This window comes from Leptonychotes weddellii, chromosome 16 (assembly GCF_054177405.1).
Source record: "Leptonychotes weddellii isolate Sample4059 chromosome 16, ASM5417740v2, whole genome shotgun sequence".
Taxonomy (NCBI): Eukaryota; Metazoa; Chordata; class Mammalia; order Carnivora; family Phocidae; genus Leptonychotes; species Leptonychotes weddellii.
The window spans coordinates 12,320,397-12,346,855 of NC_138384.1; the positions used below are offsets into that span (position 1 = coordinate 12,320,397).

Here is a 26,459-nt window from a genome sequence, read left to right on the forward strand (position 1 = left end):
GAGAGCACGAGAGGGAAGAGGGTCAGAGGGAGAAGCAGACCCCCCGCTGAGCAGGGAGCGGGTTGTGGGACTCGATCCCGGGACTCCAGGATCATGACCTGGGCCGAAGGCAGTCGCCTAACCAACTGAGCCACCCAGGCGCCCCTATGCCTGTCTTTTTAAAGTCAGGAGTAACTGTCTCTGTGTCCCCCTCTAGTGCTTGGCAACACAGTGGTCATTAGGCAAGTATTATTGTGATTATAAGAAACAAGAGCAATCTTAGCAATATTTGGGACAGCTGATTCATTCAAAGGGTTCCCCCAATCCATCTGATCCCTGGAAAAGAGGTCCCTCTGAAGATCAGGTGTTTGTGTTGACAATCCTCTAATATAGAAGTAAAATTTTCAGAGAACATCATCAACTTACTCCATTATTTTAGAGTTCTATTGGCAATGATTTGTATTCCTTGGTCAGGAGGAAAGTATTTTGACAGGGATCCAACTTCCAGAATGGCAAAGAAAGAGAATTGCAAATATATTGTGGAATAAACGCAAGACTATTTATAACTGTCACGCTTAAAGCTTTCCCCATCTGTTACCCTGACTGCCTTCCTTAATATAATAATAATAATAAAAAGGAGATGTGTTGTAATAAAGCAGTGAGCCAATGTTTCTTTGGGAATTATTAATTACTTCAAAGGAGACTGTCTTATTTGTAGCTAGCCAGGATAGAATGGGAATACAAGAGATAACCAGCCTTGCTTTTGTGAGAGTTAGTCTAGATTTTAAGGTTGCATTACAAACGCTACTTTTCTGCAAGATTTATGAAGCAGGGATTTTTCTTGTCTTGGCAAAAGAGCTTACTGAAGTAAGCTCTAATGACAGATTCCTTGTTAGAAGAGCAAAATATTAGGGGCGCCTGGGTGGCTCAGTCGGTTAAGCGTCTGCCTTCGGCTCAAGTCATGATCCCAGGGTCCTGGGATCGAGCCCCGCATTGGGCTCCCAGCTCAGCGGGAAGCCTGCTTCTCCCTCTCCCACTCCCCCTGCTTGTGATCCCTCTCTCGCTGTCTCTCTCCCTCTGTCAAATAAATAAATAAATAAATAATCTTAAAAAAAAAAAAGAAGAGCAAAATATTAAAATGTTTTTTGAAATAGGGAAGTTTCCCATCTCTGATTACAGTGTCTTGGTTTCACACAAGCAGCAGAGAGATGTACTATAGAACCCCCTTTAACAGCCCTGAAGTCCTTGAATGCAAGAGATCACATTGCATTAAATTCCAGGAAATATAACTAAGGGCTTTCAAAAATCTGCCCGCTATCTTAGATGTCCAATATTATACTTGAGCTCCATTCCTTTGCAGTAAGACAAGAAAGAAGAGGGGGAAAAGTATAAAGAGGAAGAACAAACTGCCATTATTCACATATTTTGGGACTGTCTACCTGGAAAATCCTAAAGAATCTATAAATAATTTTTTAAAATTAATAAGAGTTATATTATAATGATGGTTACCAAATCAATACGCAAAAGTCAACTGCATTTCTACATACTACAACAATCAGAAAAAATTAATTTTTAAGACACTATTTGTAATAGCAACAAAAACATAAAGTACCTAGAAATAAATCAATATATACTTAAGATCTTCAAGGGGAAAATCATAAAACTTTATTGAAAGATATTAACGAAGATCTAAATAATGGAGAACTAGGATATGTTCTTGAAAAGGAAGACTCGATGTCATAAAATTGTCAATTTTCCTCCAACTGATCTGTATCTATAATTTCAATGTTCTGTTAAAACAAAATGCTGGCAGGCAGAATCTGGTGGATTTTGACAGGTTGATTATAAAATTTAAATGTAAAATCAAAGGGCCAATAATAAGCAAGACATTCTTTAAAAAGAATAAATGAGAATGATTTGCCCTCTGATATATTAAGATCTATTATAAAGCTACTGTAATTAAGATAATGTGGTATTGGGGCAAAAGGTGCAAAATGACTAAGGAAACAATACAGGACTCAGAATAAATGTACACATATACATGAATTTAATTTATGACAGAACAGGTGCTGAATGTCAATACGGGAAGATGGACTAGACTGTATGGAGTCCAAACAACTGGGCAACTGCATAGGATCTGTGGTAGACTGAATAATGGTGCCCAAAGATGGTCGGTGTCCTAATTCCTGTAAATATTACCCTATATGGCAAAAGAGTAAATATTACCTTATATGGCAAAATATGTGATTAAGTTAAGATTTCTGAGGTGGGGAGATTATCCAAGATTATCTTCATTACTGTAGCTTAAAAACTGTCTTGAAATCAGGTAGTAGTAGCCTTCCAGTTTTGTTCTTTTCCAAAGTTGTTTTGGCTATTCTAGACTCTTTGCATTTCCATCTGAATTTTAGAATCAGCCTGTCAATTCCTACACACACACACACACACACACACACACACACACACACAGCAGTTAGAATTTCTGTTTGGATTGCAATGAATCTATAGATAAATGTGAGGAAGAAATAACATCTTAATGATATTGAACTTACCCACTTTTTAACAAGGTATAGTTCTCCATTTATTTAGGTCTTTAATTTCTCTCAGCAATGTTTTGTGGTTTTCAGTGTACAGGTCTTACACATCTCTTGTCAAATTTATCTCTAAGTATTTAGGATTTCTTAATACTATTGTAAATGATTTTTTAAATTGTTTTATTTTTAAAAGATTTTATTTATTTGACAGAGAGAGACACAGCGAGAGAGGGAACACAAGCAGAGGGAGTGGGAGAGGGAGAAGCAGGCTTCCCGTAGAGCAGGGAGCCTGAGGCGAGGCTCCATCCCAGGACCCCAGGATCATGACCTGAGCCGAAGGCAGACGCCCAATGACTGAGCCACCCAGGCGCCCCTATTGTTTTATTTATTTATTTATAATTTTTTAATTAACATATAATGTATTATTTGTTTCAGGGGTACAGGTCTGTGATTCATCAGTCTTACAGAATTCACAGCGCTCACCATAGTAGACACCCTCCCCAGTGTTTTTTTTAATGTCAATTTCCCATTATTCAATGTATAGAAACACAATTGATTCTCTCTATATGGATCTTGTATCCTGTAACCTTGCCACACACTTTTTAGCCTTCATTTAAAACAGATATTCTCTAGCACAACCTCCACAGATTTTGATGCAATAAAACATAGATGAAACCCAAGAATCTCCATTGTTAATGATCAGCAGAGTAAGTCTATGCAGATTCTCTAGGGATGTTATCTCAAGAAACATGAACACTGTTAACTATGTTAACTTCTGAAACATGGCAGAGTGAGCAGACTCAGTCCATTCCTCCATTTCAAATAAAAAAAAGCTTATTAAAAATATGACAAATATGTATTTTTAATACTTACCCAAGTTCAAAAGGAAGAAAGGAAAATACCAGGTGACAGAAATGACAAGGGAATTTGGAGATTTGTAAAGTTCATCATACAGGTCCTATGGTCTACTGGCTTCAGTGTTCTTTTTTTTTTTTAAGATTTTATTTATTTATTTGACAGAGAGAGCAAGAGAGCACAATCAGGGGGAAGAGTAGAGGGAGAGGCAGAAGCAGACTCCCCACCAAGCAGGGAGCCCGATGCGGGGTTCAATCCCAGGACCCTGGGATCACGACCTGAGCTGACGCTTAACCATCTGAACCACCCAGGCGCCCCTAGTGGCTTCAGTTTTAACACAAAAAGTGGACATTTGGCTTTGCTCCTCTCCGGGAATAAGGAACTGAACTTAGATCCTTGAATGAATCCAGGACCTTGGAAAGGATACCTTTTCTGGAAAGGAAACAAGAAGAAAAATTCTATCTATTGGTCTAGGGAAGTAGTTACGAAAATTGTCCTCTACCTAGATCTCTCAATAGGGGAAAGAGGTTCCTATGAGGAATCGAAGTCCCAGGTACAGATATGGGATCCAAATTTACCCTATATGATAGGTGAAAGAGTCAGAAGCTGAGAAAACAATAGTTGTAGGATCCTGAAAAACTGCTCTGAAGGAATACTCCCATGCTGTCTTAGTCTGTTTGGGCTTCTCTAACAGAAATACCAGACACTGGGTGGCTTAAACAACAAATGTTTATTTTTCACAGTTCTGGAAGCTGGAGAGTCCAAGATCAAGGTGCAGCAGATTCAGTGTCTGGTGAGAGCCATCTTCTCTCTCTGTCCTCCCATGGAGGAAGGAGTGAGGGAGTGCTCTGGGGTCTCCTTTATAAGGACACTAATCCCATCCATGAGGGCTCTGCCCTCACTACCTAATCACCCTCCAAAGATCCCCCACCTCCCAAAAACATCACATGGAGGATTAAGTTTCAACATATGAATTTTGGGAGAACACAAATATTCAGTCCACAAACGTACTAAAGATGGGCTTACAATACAAACATTTCAAGCCATCTGAAGAAACAATCCAGTATGAGGAAAGGGTTTGAGATAATAGAAAACTCTTAAAGAAACTCTGACATTGTATTCTTAAAATTTTCCAAGAGGCAAATAAAGAAATAGAAACCATAGTGAAGGAGAAAAAAATGAAAGTATTAAAATCATACAGAACTTCTAAAACTGAAAAACCAAGTTGATAGAATTAAAAACTGAATAGATGAATACCAAAGAGTAGAAAAAGCTAAAGAATTAGCCAACTGAGAGAAAGATCTTAGAAAAATACCCAGGATGTATCAAAGAGAAAGAAAGAAATAAAAAATGTAAAGAAGAGGTTAGAAGACATGGTGACTCCATGGGAAAGACATATATCTGAAAGAATTTCCAGGAGAAACCTGAGATTATGAGAGAAAAAAATTTGAAGAGATAAATGCTGAGAAATCCCAGGAGTGAGGAAGATGCTTAGACTGAAGAAGCAGATCAAGTACCTAAGGAGAATAAACATGGCAAATCCATCACAATGAAACTGTAGAACATCAAAGCATAAAGTAATTCTGGATATCAGTCTGATACAGAAGACAGGTAACTTCAAGAAATAGCAATCGGACTGCACTAGATTTCCACATCAACAATCTGGTCCCTTGTCCATGCAATGCGGAAGCAAGCAGCCTCATGGAGAGGCCATGGATAGGGGTTCCAGCAAGCAGAACCTGGTGAGGTCCCTGCCAACAGCCACAATTAACTGCTAGACATGTAGGTGGGTGAGCTCTAAAATGATACCAGCCTTCACCTTCTGGCCTGTCCAACTGTCCCCAGGTAGAGCAAAGAGGAGTTGTCCTTGAGGAATCTTGACCAAACTACAGATCTGTGAGCAAAATAAATGGCTGCTGGTTGTGTTAAGCCACTAAATTTAGGGTGGTCTGTTATACAGCAAAAGATGAACAAAGTAGCTTAAATAAATTAGGGTTTAGGCAGAAGCTCACATACCAAGGACATTGGGAAATGGGGTTTGGGGAGGGCTTAGGGGATTAGGGCATGCTGCTTCTGCTGCTGCTGCTGATCAGTTAAGGATGAAAAGAATGAATATTGATTCAATAGCTACTTTCTTTTCATGTTCCAGAACCATCCAATTGTACTTATTATAGCTTTTAAATAAGTTTTAACATATGGTGGGGCCAGTCCTCCCACATTATTCTTGTTTTTCTGAATTTTCTAAGCAATTCTAGTTCATTTATTTCCTCCATAAGAACTTTGGAATCCACCTAATTTAAAAAAAAGAAAAAACCTTGATATTACCATTGGGATCACATTATATTTACAAGGAGAACTGACCTATTTATGATGTTGATCTTCCTGACCAAAAACATCAACAGACCTTTCCATTTGTTCAAGTTTTCCTAAACCTGGGTATGCATACATAGATACTTAGATATTATTCCCTGTGTTCTTTATGTTTGAAATATTTGATAATTGAACATATAACTTAAATAGTGTAGTTGATCAAGAAAATAATTTCTTATTCATAGGACTAAGAAACCTTATATTATTATTAGGTGGCAGTCTGATGAGTTTTGAGAAAGAAACCCTACAAATATGTAGACCATTACTCACTTATTACTCTGAAAACTCAAAAATGTTTTCAACATTTCTCTCTCCTGAGTGTCCCTTCTTTAGTGCAACTGGGATAAAGATCAAAAGCTCTAAATTGTGCTAACAATTCAGATGCTACTTCTGATGGACAGAATGAAAATGGACACTCTAGTTTCATTTTAATTGGGTCCTGAAAGGAAGCAGGTACATCTGGTATCCTTTCTACCATGCTGCTTTTTCACATTTGACTCTGAAGCACCCACTAACGATGTTATCTAGCAATATATTTCACAGTTTAAATCAGAAAGTGTTGCTTCCTTTGAAGTTCCCATATGGTGATCCAAACCAAATATGTGCGGTTTCCCGTTGAGTTTTTTGTTTTTTTTTAAGGTAATCTTCATGATTAGATTAGGAATTTCCACATTACATTGGAAAGTCAAGATAGATAAAAAGTCCGTTTCAAGCCACAGAGCAGACCATCAGCAAGTCTTTATAAATATCTAACATACAGTTTCACTACTTCTAAGAAAATCTGAAAATTGCAATGAAGAAAAAATTTCAGTTTCAGATGAACCAAAAAGATTTTTAGTGATGTTATATTTCCTGTGTTCAGATCCAAGCAGGTCCCTCCCTTGCTTAGAGCCCTTCCCTGATTCCCCAGGGCAGTCAGGAGGAATTCCAAGGTTCTTAGTCCAGCAGTTAAGGCAGCCCTTCCCTGAGCTACCTACTCCTCCAGCCTCCAGCTCCATCTCCTGCCCCCACCTCTCCCCTCCCAGTCTGTCTCTGTCTCTCCGGCAGCCACAGGCTAAGAATTTGAAATTCTTTGCCATTTTATGCTCTTGCCATCTACTTGCACAAAGGGTTCCCAGCTCCACAGCCTTTTTTACTTGACTAATGAACACTTCAAAAGGGTCACTTTCACCGGGGAACCTTCCCTGAAAACCCCAGACTGAGCTATGTGTCCCGTACCCTCTTCTATTACGCACTCATTCACTGGATAGCACTGCAATATAATTGTTGGTTTATTTGTCAGTTTCCTCCACTCACTGCTATGCTTTCTGAGGACAGGAATTCTGGTTTTGTACATCTTTGTACTCACGGTGCCTAGATATAAAAGCTTTCAAAAGAAAAAAAAGTTCCAGCTGAAGATGTGGGTTAAATTTCATGTGTGTCAGGAGGCCTCCTTCAAGACCAGTGACACCGGCCTTTCCTGCTACTTCCTGTCTCTGAACCTATATTCCCAGGATGGAACACTATACAACAATGGAAGTGAAATACAACCAGGGCTATAAGCAACAACATGGATGAGACATGCAGATCGATTCCAATTATGTATGTTTCAAAAACAGGCAGTACCAAATTGCATTATGTGCACATACGCTGGGGTAAAAACTATAAATGGAAGCAATGAAATAATGACCATCAAGGACAGAATGGTGATTATTTCAGGGGGAGGTTCGGATGAGGGGAATGTGACTGGGAAGGACACACAGGGGCCTTCTCAGGGCTGGAAATGTTCTATTATGGATCTTGGTAGCAGTTACATAATATTTGTCTTGTAATTACAATATATATGTATGTGTATTAGTTCCCTGTTGCTGCTGAGCCAGGTCACCATGAACTAAATGCCTAACCTATACATTTATTATCTTAAAAATTATAGAGGTCAGAAATCTAAGATGGGTCTCACTGGACTAAAATCAAGGTGCTGTCAGAGCTGCATTTCCTTCTGGAGGCTCTGGGGGAAAACCCATTTTCTTGTTTTTTCCAGCTTCTAGAGGCTGACCACATGCCTCAGCCCTTTCTCTTCAAAGCCAGAAATGGCTGGTTCAGTCTTTCTCGTATCATATCATTGTGACACTGAGACTGATTCTAGTGTCTCCCTCTTTGACATTTAAGGACCCTTGTGATTATCTACTGAGCCACTCACATAATCCAGGTTAATCTCCCTATGTTAAGGTCAGTTCTTTAATAACCTAAATTTCCATTTTCTGCCCTAATTTCCTTTTGTCAGGTAATGTAACACATGCATGGTAATATATTCATAGGTTCTGGGGTTTAGGGCATGGACATCCTTGGGAAGCTGTTATTCTACCCACCACAGTATATTTTATGTACATTTGTGGATCTATGTCCTATTTCTTAGTGACAAATGGTTAAAAATTAAACTACAGTATATAAATACAAAGGATTCCTATATGACCATGAAAAAGAATGACTTTTTATTTAGTGTTAATGGAATAATCTGCAAGAAATATTTAAAAAGGGGCGCCTGGGTGGCTCAGTTGGTTAGGCGACTGCCTTCGGCCCAGGTCATGATCCTGGAGTCCCGGGATCGAGTCCCACATCAGGCTCCCTGCTCAGCAGGGAGTCTGCTTCTCCCTCTGACCCTCCTCCCTCTCATGCTCTCTGTCTCTCATTCTCTCTCTCGCAAATAAATAAAAATCTTAAAAAAAAAAAAACAAAAAAAAGAAATATTTAAAAAGTAGTGTCAGAATCACTGTGTAAAGTATGCTATCATTTATGTAAAAAAGGCATGAGGGGGAAGCATAGCTATATGTATTTGCTTCTATATGCTCAAAGTATATTAAAAAACAAAGCAAAACAAAACAAAACAAGGGAAAGGGCTTTTTCTATCTGCCTAAGAAGCATTTCTTAGTGACCTAAAACCAGGAGGTTTTACCAACTCTTTGAAGATAATACTAAGGAATCATCACCAGCCCTTGAAAAGACATGGAATTACATGGAATTTACAAGGAAGATAATATGGAATTACAATGTAAACAAAACCCTTCTCTGGCAATCATGTCTTTTAATAAACCACTAACAAAATAAAGAAGAATGTCATGCAGATGGAAAATTATACTATTCAGTTTATCCAGGATGTGAATTCTGTGGCAGGATTCAGAACTGCAAACAAAACAATAGCTGAATACAACTAGTTATGTCTAATGTTTGGGAACCTCCTGGAGAGCAGCCAACCCCCTGGAACATGACCAAGCACGACATCCCGGGGAGTCATAGATGGGAGGGAGGTCCCACCACCTGTGGCGTGGGGCCACCGGAGCATTTCCAGCCTGTGTCTGAACACTGCTGTACCAACATTTCTTCCAGACCCATTAAGAAGTCTGGGGCAGATGATGCTGGCGTGAAGTGTGAAAACAGATTTTTGTCAATCCTGAAACTCCTAGTCCATCCTGCATTCATTCTGGGGCCATCTTGAGAATCCTGCATTCATGGGCAAGGAAGAGACCAGATCAAACTAGGATTCATTCACTCATTCATTCATCTGTTCACTTATTTGCATCCATTTAATCAATGTTTACTGAGTGGCTTTATCTTCCCAGTGCTAACAGCATAAGGCATAGAGTATAATTTCAATATATAAATTTTTAAACCAGCAAAACTATACTATTTTGCTTAGACATGAACACATAGGCAGTTAACTTATACCTGAAAACAAATCAAAAAAATAACTATCATAAAAATCAAAGTGGCAGTTACTTTCAGGGAAGATGAGGGAAACATCGTCAGAAAGGGACACACATACTTGGAGGAGGAGGAGGGCAGCATAGTCTTGACTTACGCAGCCCATCTTTCTGCACTGTTCTTAGACTGCTTGATCCCTTGATACACAGAGAAAAGTGACTATGCTAGGTAGGGCAGAATAGTGGGATTTTTGCACTTGAAGCTACTAGTGATCATGCACTCTTACTACTCTCTCTCACCATTTAATATTTTATTATTAAAATAGCCACCACAGCTGTAAATCCTGGGAGACCCACACATTACCCAGCAGAGGTGAGTAGCACTAACTACTCTGAAAATTCAACCCATTTTCTCATTCTTATAAACAAAGGACAACCATGGACCAGAAGGCATTGGAAGGATCCCTATGACTGCATGATACTTGCTACCTTGGAATTTTCTAACAAATAAATATTTCTCTTTATTTAATAGCATTAAATGGCATTTAATGTCATTTATTACTCATGTTTGATTAAAATCTGGTTCTTTGAGAACAGATGATCAATCCTGTAGGTCTAACATCAGACTGTTAAGATTTCCAGAAGAATAAAATGAAAAATAATGGAGGAAAGTACACACAAAAAAATACAATTTCCCAGAGCTGAAGTAACACATGAGTAAGCAGACTCTTAATGGCCCACAGAAAGCTGTGGAGGATGAATTAGAAAACTCACTCTTGGACATGGCTTCATGACATTTCAGACCTCAAGTACAAAAAGAAAACTCTAGAAAGTATTGAGAGAGAAATAACAGACCACCCATCAAGGAATGTGAATTAGGTGACTTCAGACTTCTGGACTTTTACCATCAAGTTGGCACAATGTCTTTAACCTTCTGAGGAGAAATTACTGTGAACCTAGAAATTTCAGCTAAACTATCAGGTGAGTATGGAGGCAGAATGAGACATTATCAGGCATTCAAGGATCAAAGTTTCCCTCCTATAGACCCTTTCTGAGGAAGCTACTTGAGCAAAGTGAGAGTAAAAAGATGTAATGGAACACACATGGAAACTTTAAAAATTCCTGAGTAACAACTGTGTAGGAGGTGGTGGATCTGACTTAGAATGAGAAGCTGGTAGGGTCTGAGAAAAATGTCTTCAAGGAAAAGAAGAGCACACATTCTACAATTAGACAAGAGTGAAGAAATAAAGAATTAGAAACATTGGTCGGGGTGGGAGGAGGAACCCAAAACCTGTACAAAAAAGTCAATTCAGGGGCGCCTGGGTGGCTCAGTCGTTAAGCGTCTGCCTTCGGCTCAGGTCATAATCCCAGGGTCCTGAGATCGAGCCCCGCATCGGGCTCCCTGCTCAGCGGGAGGCCTGCTTCTCCCTCTCCCACACCCCCTGCTTGTGTTCCCTCTCTCGCTGTTTCTCTCTCTGTCAAATAAATGAATAAAATCTTAAAAAAAAAACAACATCAGAGAACTTAAATAGGGTTATCAGCCATTCCAATACGAAAGTAGAACAAATCACAGAAGGTAAGAGAGAAACAGGGTGGAATGGTGGTAATATCCTTACATGTCAAGAGATACTGTAGAGTTGATTGAACAAAAAATATAGTTTTAAGTATATTATTTAAGTCTATAAATAAAACTCATAAAATAAAATATAATAAAAATAATTGGGTTGCCAGGGGCTGAGGTAGGGGAATGGGATTGCCTGCAAAGTGGCAATGAGGGAACTTTATGGTGTGATGGAGATATTCTGTATCTTTATTTTGGGTCCAGTTACATGACTGTTTAGGTTTGTCAAAGTTCACAGAACTGTACACCAAAAAAGGGCAAATTTCACTGCATGTAAATTATAACTCAATAAGGCCAGCAAGGGGACAGTGAGATCATATGTGAACTAAATCTTCATCTTTCATAGTGGGGACTCAAATGTAGTATGTCAAGCTGATAAATCAACAAATAGCAATCAATATAAGCATAGAATTAGCAAGGAAAATTACCACCACAAGAAACAGCTAAAAGTGCTTCTTGAAAGTAACACTGGAGAAAAAGACTACTAGTTAGATTTTTAATCTTATTATCTACTTCTTTTACTTATTTATTGGCACCAGCATTTTAAAAAAGAATTCTGAGACATTTTTTAAACACAGAAAAACTTCCAGAGTAGTACAAAGAATTCCATACACCCTTTACCCAATAATCTGCTTTATAGCAAAGGATCCAGTCCAGGCTCACGTGTTACACCCAGACGTCATGTCTCTTGAGTCTCACTCAATCTAGGACAGTTCTTCAGTCTTTTATTGACTTTCATGAGCTTGATGTCTTTGAGGATTACAGGCTGGTAATTTTGTTTTGTTCTTCAATTTGGGTTAGTCTAATGTTTCCCCACAATTAGACCCACATTAGATATTTTGGCCCTGATATCAATGAAGAGATGCTGTGTTCTGATGATATCCTAGTGAGTAGTCCATGAGGTTGATCTGCCATATTACTGTTGGCCTTAACTAAAATAACATTTCCCAGATTTCTTCACTGTAAAGTTAGATTTTGCCCCTTTATAATTAATAAGCATTTTGAGGTAGGATATTTTGAGACCCATTAAAGCGTAAGAATGCTTTTTACCGGGGCGCCTGGGTGACTCAGTTGGTTAAGCGACTGCCTTCGTCTCAGGTCATGATCCTGGAGTCCCAGGATCGACTCCCACATTGGGCTCCCTGCTCGGCGGGGAGTCTGCTTCTCCCTCTGACCTTCCCCCCTCTCATGCTCTCTCTCTCTCTCTAATAAATAAATTTAAAAAAAATCTTTAAAAAAAATTAAAAAAAAGAATGCTTTTCACCTGCACTGATTATTACCATGATTGCCAAATAGTAAATTTTTACTTAGTGGATTCATAGATTCCTATTTATTCAACAGATTATAATCTATTAGTATCATTATTTTCTTGATTCTTCACTTGTTCCAAATTTGGTCAGTGGGAGTCCCTTTGCTGGCTTCTGTATCATTTTGACATATCCCTGTCATTCTTTGAGCATTTCCTTAGTTTCTGACATGAAAGGATGTTCCAGGCTCATCTTGTTCTTTCCCCACCTCAACCCTGGAAAAAGTCCCTCTTAGAAGAGATTGGGTTCAGAAACCAAGCTTTGGTTATGAGGTGTTCTCATTGATACTAGGATCTCAAAGCTGCCAGGACCTCTCAATGGTCATAGGTAGGAAATATACATAAACATATACACACATTTACATATACATTCTATATCTGTGCATATCAACAACCATGGGTTCACAGTGATAACCCCAATTCCATTTCAATACCAAAGACTCATCTTAGCCTTTCTCTAAGGTACATATATGGATATAGATAGATAGATAGATAGATAGATAGATATATCTGCCTCCTCCAAGACTGAAAAATAATATTGGCACTTGTTATCCTGATTACTTTTTTGTTTAATGCTTCTATCTGTATCCAATCTTCTGAAGCTACCAGGTTGCCACTCTATTTGTACATCCCACATGCTGATTCTGGCCACTGCCAGGCTGTCTTCCCATCCTCCCTGGCATACATTATTTTGATTAAAAACTCAGAAATGAAAAAATTAAATAGCCAAATACTATAAAAAGAACAAAAAATAAAATTTTGAGAATTTGTGTCAAGTAATATTCCTACTGCTCTAAAAATCAAGAGTAAACCCAGATCCATGGTTTCCCATCCCCACCCTGCCCCGACCGCACCACAAGTGTAATGTACTTCAAAGTTTGACCTGTTCTAGAAAAAAAAATGACAAGTGTATAACTTGACTCTATTATTCCTCTATTGATATCATGCACTTCTTATAGTCTGAACACACACACACACACACAGATACCCCACTTGATGCTCTGGGCACTTGGTAACCTGAGTTTACCACATAGAGAAAGTCTTTACCTGAAATGTCACAGTAAACTGTCTGCTGGTAGAGCCGGGCTTCCAGAGGATTAAAGTACACCGTGATTTCAGCTGATGAATTAGGCCAGACATCACCTTCCTGAAAACCATGAAAGAATCATTAAAAAACAATGTGATGAAGAGGCACTCAGGTGGCTCAGTGGGTTAAGCATCTGACTCTTGATTTCGGCTCAGGTCATGATCTCAGGGTCATGGCTCAGCACAGAGTCTGCTTGAGATTCTCTCCCTCCTCCTCCCTCTGCCCCTCCCCTCCGCTTGCACAATCTCTAAATAAATAAATAAAATCTTTAAAAACAAAAACAAAAGAAAACCAATGTGATGAAGAGAAGGCACTGCTTTTAAATGTTACTATTATGTTATAACCTCAGGAAACTTGAAGGAAATATTTTTACAACAAATAAAAGAAAGCACTATTTTACCCAACAGATAGTAAATTTATGCTACTTGTTAAGAGGTGGTACAATTTGGAAATGAGCTTCAAATTTCAGTGAGTTCATGAATATATAGTTACTAAAGGAAACTAGGATGTTTAGAACAGTTTCAATATTTGTGCATTCAATGGACATTCATTTTATGCCACCAGATGGCCAGCATTGGGCTACAGAGATGAAGAAAGGTGTGGTCTGAGACCGCATGGAACTCACATCTTAGAGGGATGATACATGTGCACACAAATATTTAAAAATATTTGTGAGAGGTGTTGCATATATATATATATGTGTGTATATATATATATATATATATATATATATATATATACAGCGTCCAGATGGACTAACTTACTCTTGAGGTGACAGCATAATGAAATACTATAATTCTGTGAAAACATAACAATGGCCCAAGGCAAAACAATGACCAGGTCAAACACTGATTCTAATCCAGTGTGATATTTTCTGTTTTAATGCAAGCCACTCAAAAGTCATAATCTTTATTAGTTTTGAAAATTATAATACAACATGCCACATACGGAAATCCCCTTGAGATATTTCTTGAAAAATATTTTCCTATTAACCAGTAACCTGAGGCCTCTTCATTAACTTGTAAGGGCTATAATAGGAGATGCTAGTCGTACCTGCCTCAAAGGGTTTCCCACCCAAAGTCTGACAAGGTCATGCAGGTCACATACTTTGCCCCACACTTGGTACTTAGTAAGAGCTCAATAAATGTTTACTATAATTGATGTTATTTTTATGCTACCTGGAAAGAATAAGATGAAGTACTGAAAAAATTGGGGGAGAAAAAGCGTGTATTTTTCAGAGGTTTTTGTTAATAGATCAAGTATGGCATAAGTGTTAATCACATCCAAAGATCTTTAAATGCTCCCACTAGCTAAACAGAAAACTAAGACAACTTGGTAAATAATTAGGCTCTGGTTTCAGACAATCCCCAATGCATATTCTATTCACTCCAGTCTGGCTGAAATGAACACAGTGCTGGAGGAAAGACTCAGAGAACAAAATGGTTTAAAATGCAGACATCAAACAAGAGGGTGGAAATAGCAAACTAGAGCCCACTTGGGTTTGTTTATGAAGGTAACAGACTGATCAGCGCACTTCCCCGTGCAGCGTCCCCTGACTTCACATGACAAAGAGCACAGAAGCAGCAGTGAGGACCATGAGCCTCCTGTGGGTCCTGGGAGCTCTTATAGCCCCCATCAGCCCACGAGGATGAGGGCCCTGTGAGCTCAGGGACTGCTTCATTCCCAGCCCTAAACCACAAGTGGCTCCTATTTCTCAACATATTTATCCAATCAGTCGTATCTACTCAGTTTGCACACTGTGTACTTCTTAGCAGATGCCTATTCATCTTTGCAGCCTATTTCTGCCATTTTCTCCTCAACTGGAACCACAAAAGTCATACAAATTTAGAGCTGAAAGGGGCCTCTGAGAGCATGCGGGGAAGAGGGAAGCCCTAAGCATTTTCACGTATTGAGGTGTTTCACTGTGGCACTTTTCCAAACCTTGAAACCAGTCCCTGTTCCCTTCTGATAAATGGAAAATACTGGCCCCTTTAGGATTTGTGGGGGTTCCAATGACAAGGAATGTTAGGAACACCCATGGCTAGAATGGGCAAAGAGGTCAGGTGTAAAAGGTGACTCATCCATTCATGGGTCCATCAGTGGGTATTCCATCTCAGAACAGTTGAAGACCTGGGCTTCCTCCTAACCAACAGACAAATGTATTCCCCTGGTGGGTTTAGACACTGCTTTGTTTGGGGGTATAGAATGGACACAGCTAACCTGTTTCTATCCAAACTGACTGACCAAAGGAGCTACCTTGAATCCTGAGAAAACCTATGCGAGAAAAGTGTCACCAGGGGGCGCCTGAGCGGCTCAGTCGCTAAACATCTGCCTTCAGCGGGCTCGGCCGGAAGCCTGTTTCTCCCTCTCACACTCCCTCTGCTTGTGTTCCTGCTCTCGCTATCTCTGTCTCTGTCAAATAAATGAATAAAATCTTAAAAAAAAAAAAAAAAAAGAAATGTCTCACCAGGACAGGAGGAAGTGGTCCTTAAGAAGGCTACAATGGAAATGAGATAAGCTCAGTACATGTGGGAAAATTCAAGCATCTTATGGCTTGGGGTGAGCCAGACCACTTTTTTCTTTCTTTCTTTTTTTAATCTATTCTTTTTTTTTAAGTTCAACTAGCCAACATATAGTACATCATTAGCTTTTGATGTAGTATTCAACAATTCATTAGTTGCATATAACACCCAGTGTTCATCACAACACATGCCCTCCCTAATGCCCATCATCCAGTTACCCCATAGCCCCCAACCCCCCCCTTCTGCAACCCTCAATTTGTTTCCCGGAGTCCAGAGTCTCTCATGGTTTGTCTCCCTCTCTGATTTCTTCCCATTCAGTTTTCCCTCCCTTCCCCTATGGTCCTCTGCGCTATTCCTTATATTCCACATTATTAGTGAAACCGTATGATAATTGTCTTTCTCTGCTTGATTTATTTCACCTAGCATAATACCCTCCAGTTCCATCCATGTTGATGTAAATGGTAGGTATTCATCCTTTCTGATGGCTGAGTAATATTCCATTGTATATATATATACCACATCTTCTTTATCCATTCATCTGTTGAAGGACATCCAGACCACTTTCAAAAGCATTATCCCAGCAAGAAAATCCAAGGTCCATATGCATACAAGAAGACAACACACTTAAGTTCTATCGCAGAAGCATTCCTGGACACCCCATCATCACAGAAGTCTGATTATCAGGACTGGTAGGTTGGAAAATGGTGGGAAGACACACTCCAGAGGTGACCAGAAGCTCCCCAGAGGAGGGAGTGTTGGTGTTTTGATGTCATCCCTAAGAGGATTGTCTGATATGGAGGCTCCTGGGGCTGAGAAGCCCTTCTGCTTGGTGAGGGAATCTGAGTCCATAGGGTTTTCAGTCTGAGTGAATGGGACCGTGGGCTCAGTGCTTTCTTATCCTGGGCTGCATTGGTTTTACTGGGTCTGAGACAGCTGTTAGTAACTTGCAGCTTTTACTGAGCCCTGGGAGGAAATTCAAGGATAAATCCTATTCTAAAACCCTCTCCTGGGCTTGTCGCAGGTGTAATGTACATTAAGAGGACTATGTGCATCTATAAAGACAGAAGTGCGGTCATTCAGTTTCCTCTCACAAAGGGATGTTTTCAATCTCCTTCATTTGAAGGAGTTAAGAACATGTAGAAGGACAGTTATTTTTCAGTTGTGATTAAAATAAAAGTGAAATAACTTCTATTTCTTTATAGCAAAAACTCAACATAGCCCTTTCTAGCAAGTCAGAGAAAATAAACCTCAGAAACAGGCTATCAGCCTAAACTGACCCCACTTTTTACTTACATAGCTCTGAAACATTTCACATCACTTCTCCAACCCTCCTGAAATTAACTTCCATGTCATTTAAGTCTCTGAAAAGAATGTTCCCTTTGTTATTGTGCAGTTCTAAAGTCTCTTTCTGAAAACCAAAACATTCAGAATTTTCCTTGGCTGCTCTGCCGTCAATATCCTTTCTTCCCGGTCCTCAGAAAGCAGCCCCATGGCACAGAACCCCTGCTGTTCTACATTCCTTCCATGTATGACCCCTCTCCCATCACTGTCTATTCTCCTGCTCCAAATGAGACTGCGTATCTAGGATATGAACTGTAAGTGACTATTAGGTTGTTTGTTGAAAATAATTGTGAAAATGGCCTTCAGTTATGTTGTAATTATTTTCCTTCTTGGTCTTAATGCTTTGTTTTTTTCCTCAGATCCATAGCTGCATTTCACTTATTGATCAAGTGAATCTTCCAGAAGGAATCAACTTTGAATTCAAATTGAACTTTGAATTTGAATCAACTTTTCAGGTCTAAAGCGAACTCTCATATTGCAGCTTTTACTCAAATATTAAATATCTCTGGAAATGGAACTTCATGTTTCCTTCTGGAATAAGAACAACCAACCAAGTAACTTGACGGATTCAGTTCCGAGACTTTTTGTAAGATGTCTATGAACACACTGCCACTAGTTCATAACAGGTGATTGATACCATCATGAGAAAAGTGTCCTTTTTTAAAAAATCATCTTCTTAAAAACTTACATTGACAATGACTAAAGGGGCTCTTTTAAAAATCTCCCTTGAAAATCCTTAAATAAAAAAGAAGATATTTTAAAAATCACCTTCCTTCCCACCTATCACCCATCTCCCTCCCTCCTCCCTTCCTTCATCCCTCACTCCCTCCCTTCCAATGAAGGATTATTTTTGCAAATTTTGCAAAATCAGAACCCAACTGCAAGAACAGAGTTACATATAAATTTAATTCACTTGGTTTATCTGGAAAATAATGCTTATATCTGTCAAACAAAATGGTTGCATTTTATTTTGTTTTAAATTTTATTTTATTATGTTATGTTAGTCACCATACAATACATCATTGGTTTTTGATGTGGCGATCCACGATTCATTGTTGCATTTTAATCCCCAACTTAAATTTAGAAGAGTGATCTAAACGTTTGCCACTCAAATGTTATACTTTCTAATCATACACTCTCATCTTATGAGACTGAATCACATCTAACTCTAAATCATAATATTGGCAACCATTAACCGAGAGCTCATGTTCCCAGCACTGTGGTAAGTAGTAATGTACAATATCCACCTCAAACTTTATAATCTTGTGAAGTATTATCCCCATTTTAAAGATGAGACAACCAAGCAAACAGAAGTTAAATATCTCACCTAAGACCACACCAACCATAAGTGGGAGAACTGGGATTTTATAATATATTTTTCTTTAATTTCCTGAACCCCCCTGCAATTATAACAAAAGGTCAGTCCTCACTTTTCTCACATCATAAAAAGAAAAATGCCAGAAGAAACCTAAAAACACTACAGCGGATAATCAGGCTTAGATGAGGCCAGCATGACCTGGTGTTCCCATCTGGTGAACGAAGTAGGAGGCACTATATGCTCATATGTTCAGGTACCTTGGAAGGTGACTCACAGGAGGCTCATTTGGATGACACAGCCAACATTAGTGTGTTGCAGCTCTTCAGAAATGTATTGGAAGATCTTTATAAAGCTATCCTGGTTGGGTCAGGGTGCAGTCAGTTAAGAACAAGGTCAGTGAAAAATGATTTCAAGAGCAGCTGTATAATGTGTGATGACTTCCATCGTGTTCCACCAAAATGGAAAAATTCCTGACTACATAAACAAATATTTTCAGCTGTGTTATCATATTTAAGGAAAATATTTAAAATTTCTCTTGGGAAATAAAAATATCTTCTTAATCAAATTTCCATCAATCAATTAAAAAAAGAATCCCTGATGAGAAACTATAATCTGCTTCACCACCTACAATTGCTCTTCTAGAATCTTCCAAATCAATGAGACACATCATGGCTCCTTTTATCATCACTTACAGCAAGTAGAAGTTGTCTCAAAGAGACATAAGGCAAAAAAATGGAAGCTAACATACTGAAGGTAAACTACCCCAATTATCATTGAGAGAAAAGACTGAGTTGACACATGACATGCAAGGGACTTTTCTACTCCACTGTAATTCCTGGGGCAAGACACTGTGATTTTAGTAAAGTTTTGATTCTCAAAATAATGACCAGTAAGGTTTCTAAGACAGGGGTCTAAGATCTGGCCATCTGTCAGAGCAAGTTTCACTAAAGGTATGTTCTGACTTCAGCGAGATACCCCAACCCATATGCAATGAAAATTCCACTGGGGTTTTCTAGGAGCTGAGGCAGTTGTGTGTGATGTTCATGCCCTTCTCTAGAGAGAACAGATTCGTGTCTCTTTCAACACTGAAGGCTGTTAACTTATTTAATGAGCGATGAGGAGCTCTGCTATTTCTAAGACTTCCCCCAGGCCTCCTTCCACCTACAAAGGCTCTCCAGTACAACAGTGGATGTACCAGCACAAGTGGAAAAGGTTTGCCTGAGCACAAGGATCGCAGAGGATGAACAATAATAAAGGGAGGCTGAAGGATGGAAAACCATACTGACAGAAGAGCTATGACTTGTCAAGGACAGTTTGCTCTCAGCAGATTCCTGTCCTCCTTTCTCCCTTCTGGTGTTCATTTCCGAGGAGTCAGCTCCCACATGTTTGCAACGTGACTCATGACTAATGGTACGAGAAGTAGAAGGGGTTTGCAGTAAAGAGCTAGATCTTTCCTCTTTGGTAGCTGTCTAGGCTTCTACCCAACCTGGTTCTGCTGAGCCTACATGCTATGCCGATTTGTGAAAAATAAGGCAAACTAAATTTGAGCTGTGCTTTCAGTCTGAATTGCTGAACCGTATGTTTTCTGTAGGCTTAGGTGACAACAAAGCATGGTTTACTATTACTTACATGGTAATAAAGAAATGATCAAGTTTCCCTCCCTTTTTGAGGCTTAGTTAAATTAAGCTAAAGCTAGGGGTACTGGATGAAGTTTTCTTTGATGGAAAAGACATTTGTTAACAGAAGTAGAAATGTATTCCCCTGTTTACCGATGTCAGGCAATCAGTTAGGATCAGTTTGGGCATCTTTACATTCCCAGGCCGTTGTTTTTGAGAAAATATCAAGCACTCAACATTCAGAAAATTGCTGCATCTTAGAAGTGTGACCTGAGCCAGAAGTACCAGAGTCCAGAAACAAGGCCAGCACATCTGTGCTGTGATTTCTCAGAGGACTCCCAGATACCCATGGAAATTGAAAGCTTAATTCTCTTTTTGCCCTGAGATATTCTTCTGCCTCGCAGTTCTCAGATTTGTGGTTTTTGTCTCTGAATCTCTCTCACTCAGGGTACCCAAGAGACCTAAGCAGAGGATATAACATAATGAGACTGTCAAAATTCTGTATAGCCAGAGTCCATCTAGTAAAATAGAATATTATATTTCTGAAAGTAGTCAATTCCACTTGATTTTCTGGAAGGCACAAAACATTCATAATAGACTCAATTTTGCATTTTTTTTCTAAAGTGGGGGAAAGAACTACACAGAAGCAGATAGCCTGAGAAATAATCAGTATTCTACAGAACCCCCGTACCTTCCCTAGGCAAGGCATAAATGGAAAATTTTAGGCTAATATTCCAAGACATTATCAAAAGAACTGACATGAGGAATTTGATATAAATAGTAATAATATACTGCATGTATTGACGACTACAGCAACAATCATGGCCTACCAGTAGAATATCAATAAATTACCAAGAAAAGAAAAAAAAAATCCTTCCATACCTCTGTCCGGTATCTGCCCCGATGGTCACTCTGGGTCCCAGGCTACCCCTGTCTACCTTCTCTACCAGTGAACACCTCTGGGGTCTCTCAAAAGATGAACTCCCACCTCTGCATTCTGAGACCATATCAGTATGTACCCACGACGCTCCAGCATAACTCAAGGTTAGAACAACAGACTCTATGGCAATGTTATACAATGAGCATATTGAGAAGAAAGTGAGCCAAGACAATGGAACTACCCAGTGGCCAAGTGGTGAATAGGTGGTAGAAGAGAATAAGAACTTGCAGACCTAGAGTTTGGGTCAGCATTGAGTTAAGCTACTTCTCACATTATCAAATTAATAAAATTTTATTAAATTCAAACTCATCACTACTTCTGGGCATTTTAGGGACAGTGACTGATCTGGATCCTAAATCTACTTGCTTTAAATTACAAGAGCCTCTAGAATAGGAAGTGTTCCCATAAAACATTCAGTATGCACAGAACACAATAAGGGTTAACGTAAACTTGGTTTTAGGTGATGCGTTGAAGCACCAAGATATTTAGATGTGGGTCTGAGAAAATAAGCATATCATTTCTTATTGATTTCCAGACCCTAAGGTAATAGGTTTTTTTTTTCCTTTTTAAGTTTACCTTGTTTGGAGACAACGTCCTTCCTCAGTGGACACAGAGGCTGAAGAGTCCAGAAAGCTAGGTGGTCTCTAAACCCCTGCATCTGCCTTTTATTTTTTTGGACAGGGTATCCATTAGAGATTGATTTTTAGATCAGTAGGTAACACTGCTTGGTTTTCATCTTCCCTGCTTCTCCTGTGAACTCAACTCATATCAAGAAGCTAAATAAAAGGAATCACATCCTAATAAAAAACTAATTGCTGATGCACAGCTCATCTGTCAGAAATTAAATAGTGGCCATTTGGCATAGCTGATCTAATACATGAGCAAGATTCAGAAGAGAACTTCAGGAGAAAATGGTGATGAACCTGCCAGAACAGGGAAGAAAGACGTGTAAGATATGCTGCTGTGCCCCCAGCTGGCTGCTTCTCCCCTTAGCCATTCTTCTCTGTGAATTTACGGCCTCTCCTCTCTTTGCAGGGTCCCCAGAGGTGAGCATCTAGGGGCTGTCTTGGGCCCTCTGCAATTGTCCTAGTTTGCTCTGCTCTTAGAATTTCCATCTTCTTTGCATGCCTTCAATGAAGATGTCTATATAATACTCACAAATCTTGCTTCCACTTCTGATTCCTCTCCTCCATATTTAATACTGCATTTCCAAAACTTTCTGGACATCCACTGTCATCTCAAATTCAATGTATTCAGAACCAGACTCAAGATCAGCAACTGATTTCCATTCCTTCCTTCCATCCTCCATTTATTGGCACTATGGTAGGCCTGAGGCACAGATAAGGATAAGGCACTCGACTTTAAGGAGCTCAGAGTTTGTTCCCAAATTGGAGAATCAAAATTAATGAGTCAGAAAGCATCTACGTGTCCTACCTCAACATCCTTATTTTGTATACAAGGCAACCAAAGCCAAGAGAGATCAAATGGCTTGTTTAAGGTCACACATGCTATTGGCAAAGCCGGGAATTAAACCCAAGACTCCTGATATGGTAATTTCCATCAAAGACATCATAATTCTCCCAGCCACTCTAGTTCAGATCTGAGGAGACATGTGTCACCATGTCACACCCTCAACAACCAATCACAAAGCACTTTAATACCTTTCTTTTGAATATCTCTCACATATGCCACTTCCTTTGGTTTCCAACCATCAGCAGGCTGACCATCCAGGTCAGCGTGACCTTCACACATCACCCTCAACTTGCCAGCAGAGATGTTCAGTCTCCCTGGTACTTCCTGCATTAGCACAGTTCCCCTGCCTGACCTGCACCACCCTCCCAGCCCCAATCCACCCTCCTCCAATTTGATCCACTCATGTCTACCAAGCTAATATTTCTAAAACATCTGTACACATCATGCACCTGCTCCAAGCCCCACAGTGAGTCTCCAATATGCTCGGGATGCTGTGTGGGAGAACAGGTCTGTGGTCATGGGGAAATACTGCTTGCACTCTACCCCCTGGAGAATCATTTTCTCTTGAACTAGTATTTCTCAAACTTATTTGACCACAGAACTTCCTTTTTTCGAAGAATACACATTAACCCCCCTCAGATCCAGTATGTGCAGAAGTGCACTGTGGGAAGTGGGAGCCTGCAGTCTATAATTCAACAGGTTGGTCAGGCAGCCCAGACTTCCTCTACTCGCCTTCCCATCCTTCCATGACTGCCTGACCCAGCAAAACTAGTCCATTCATTGTTATTTAATACTTTATTTTCACAATTTCTCCAACTAGAAATATTCTCCTTCCTTTCCACTTACTTAAATCTTCCTTCCTCCAAAATTCAGTTCAGGTCTCATCTCTTCTATAAGTCTTTTCCCAGCTCTCTCATCCAAAACTACTGTAGCAATTAAATACTTGTATCAGAAAACCAAAATCTCAACAGCAGAAAATGCATATAGCTCACATTTCCATCAAGAAGCTAATAAAATGGCAAAAATTTCCCTATCAAATAGCTTCAAATTAATTTACAAGGTAAGATTATATTACATTCTCAAGAACTGCATTTCTACAAAACCATTAGGATCTTGAAGGAGGGGAAAAAGGGAGATTTTACATTAATAAATAATTCACTGTTACTGACACTGAGTTCAGCTGTTTTGACTAGAATAACTTTAAGGAGACACTAGGAAAGTTTCATGCCTTCATTTTCATTTTGCAAAAACTGTCAAGAACCGGCTAATGAATACCATGAGAAGAAAAGAGAATAGTGTACAGAAAAAACAAAATCATTACAGATGCCATAAACACCACTTACACTCTAAGTGAATATTATCCCCTTCCTGTTTCCAGTGATTTTTTCACACAATATATACAAAATTAGTCTCATTTATTTAAAAGATACCACTTCTGTATATCCTTATTTTTATTTATTTATTTATTTTTAAAGATTTTTATTTATTTATTTATTTGAGAGAGAGAATGAGACAGAGAGCGAGAGCACGAGATGGGGGAGGGTCAGAGGGAGAAGCAGGCTCCCTGCCAAGCAGGGAGCCCGATGCGGGACTCGATCCCGGGACTCCAGGATCATGACCTGAGCCGAAGGCAGTCACTTAACCAACTGAGCCACCCAGGCGCCCCTGTATATTCTTATTTTTAAAAGATTTTTCTTCCTAATGGTGAAAAGATGCCTTGTGATAATAACACCCAATTCAGTTCCTATCTAAAGTTCAAAAGCAATCATATTAAATGCCACATTTTAACACACATGTATCTCCCCCATCTCCGTAGGAAGCTTCAAGTTATGGAAGAGCTCATGAAGAGAAGGAAATCTGAGGTAACCCTAGTCTTTCAACTTCCTGAATTGAAAATGTACAAAACTCATCTGTGAGCCTCCCACCTCCTCCTGACCACCAATGTTTTCCACCCCAGAGCCATTCATTCCCAGAAAGCTATGACAAATAGGACAGTAGTCATCAGCCTGGATCTCCCATACCAGTTGGGAAGAATTTTGGACTGTCTATACTCTGGACCTTACCAGCGTGTCTAAGATTACCATGACTGATTGCTCCTCCCTGCCTCTGTCCAACTCAGTCCTTGCTCACTTGGACTTATCATGCCTTCGTAAACTTTTTAACATCTTCTGGCTTGACCTATTATCACAGGCACCTGTCCTATCCTCTCAAGACTATATGTTCATGTTGTTTTAACCTTTAACCATCATATCTGAAGATCCCTTTGCTCAAATGAGCCCTGGACAGTCTTCTGAGGTGAGAGAAAATTTAGCCTCAAGTCCTATCTCCAACCTTATTATCCCACATTAATCCTTTACTTCAAGCTAACTGATCCATTCCCGGAACCTTGAATTATCCATGCCATACACATCCCTCATTTTGTGTTTCAAAAGCCCTGTCCTGCAAGACCTAATTCAAGGCTCTGATCCCAAGAAATCTTCTCTGATTTGGCCTATGATAATCACCTCAACATCTGAACTAGTATACTGACTGTCTTCACCAGAGATTCACACAGCAGGTCCTGCAAAACAATAGTCCCAAAACATGTCTCCAAGGAGAAGGCTCTCTCTTGGAAATTATAATGCACATTATCATATTAAAAACTTAGACATCTTAAAGCAAAGAAACCTTTCAAACAATATTGAACCCCCTGTTTGTGAAACTTATTTTTCTATGGAGTCCCTTTCTATCTTCTATCCTTTAAAAAGTTTGGAAGTGCAGACATAAGGAAAACAGGTCTCCACAAGTCAGTGGCATTTCCCACCAGTGATCTTGCATTCTAATAATGTCCATGTGCCCATATCTTCTCTCCAAATGGTTTGAATAGTAACAATCCAGCAGCTCCAATTAGCTTTGGGCTTTCTCTACTACTACTACTACGACTACGATTACGACTACTACTACTACTACTACTTCTTTTTTGAGAGAGAGCGAGAGAGAGCTAGCATGCACAAGAGCAGAGGGGGAGGGGCAGAGGGAGAGAGAGAGAATCTTAAGCAGGATCTATGCCCAGCACGGAGCCCAATGCAGAGCCAGATGTGGGGCTCGATCTCACAATCCTGAGATCATGACCTGAGCCAAAATCAAGAGTTGGACGCTTCACCAACTGAGCCACCCAAGCACCCCAAGGCTTTCTCAACTTCTATTGCTATCTTTACCCTCCCATCATTCTATGCTTGCTAGGTGATAAGGTCATGCACAGTGCCTAGCACATAGTAAATATAGAAGGCATTAGCTACTTTCATTTTGAAGCAGTAGGGAATGTGGTCAAGAGTTGGGTCTGTGGAATCAGACCAACCCTGTTTTAGGTCTGGCCCAGCCCTCACCAGTGAGGTCGAGGACTATGTCTGTTTTGTTCACTCATGCCTTGTACACACGGAGTCCCTAATATAGAACAAACAGTCAGTAACTTTTTATTGAGTGAATTAAGGACAAAGCAGTTCTCAACCCAAGTGATTTTGCCCACGAGGGGAACATGTAACAATGGCTGGAGACACTGTGGGCTGTCACAATTAGCAACCGGTGGCTAAAGGTCAGGGGTGCTATTAAACATCCTACAATGTACAGGACAAAGAATTATCTAGCTCTAGAGGTCATCAGTGCAGAGGTTGAGAAAACTTGCCCTAGAGTCAGGCTGGTCAGGGATACATTTCTAAATGCGGACACTGTTTGGCTTGGACCAAGTTACCGAATTTTTCTGTCTTAATTTCCTCATCTGTAGAATGCAGAACTGGTGATATAAGGTTGTTGTAAGATAACATATATACAAATGAGATAAACTGAG

At 39.6% G+C, this 26,459-nt stretch overlaps 1 protein-coding gene across 1 annotated transcript in view; it reads right to left on the reverse strand.

The window, feature by feature from the left end:
* The window catches only part of HYDIN (HYDIN axonemal central pair apparatus protein), a 364,500-nt gene that overhangs the window by 218,623 nt on the left and 119,418 nt on the right, over nucleotides 1–26,459 (reverse strand). Inside the window, exon 11 of the mRNA XM_081806373.1 lies at nucleotides 13,387–13,486. Within this exon, the coding sequence (XP_081662499.1) occupies nucleotides 13,387–13,486 (100 nt within the window). The remainder of the gene's footprint in view (nucleotides 1–13,386; nucleotides 13,487–26,459) is intronic.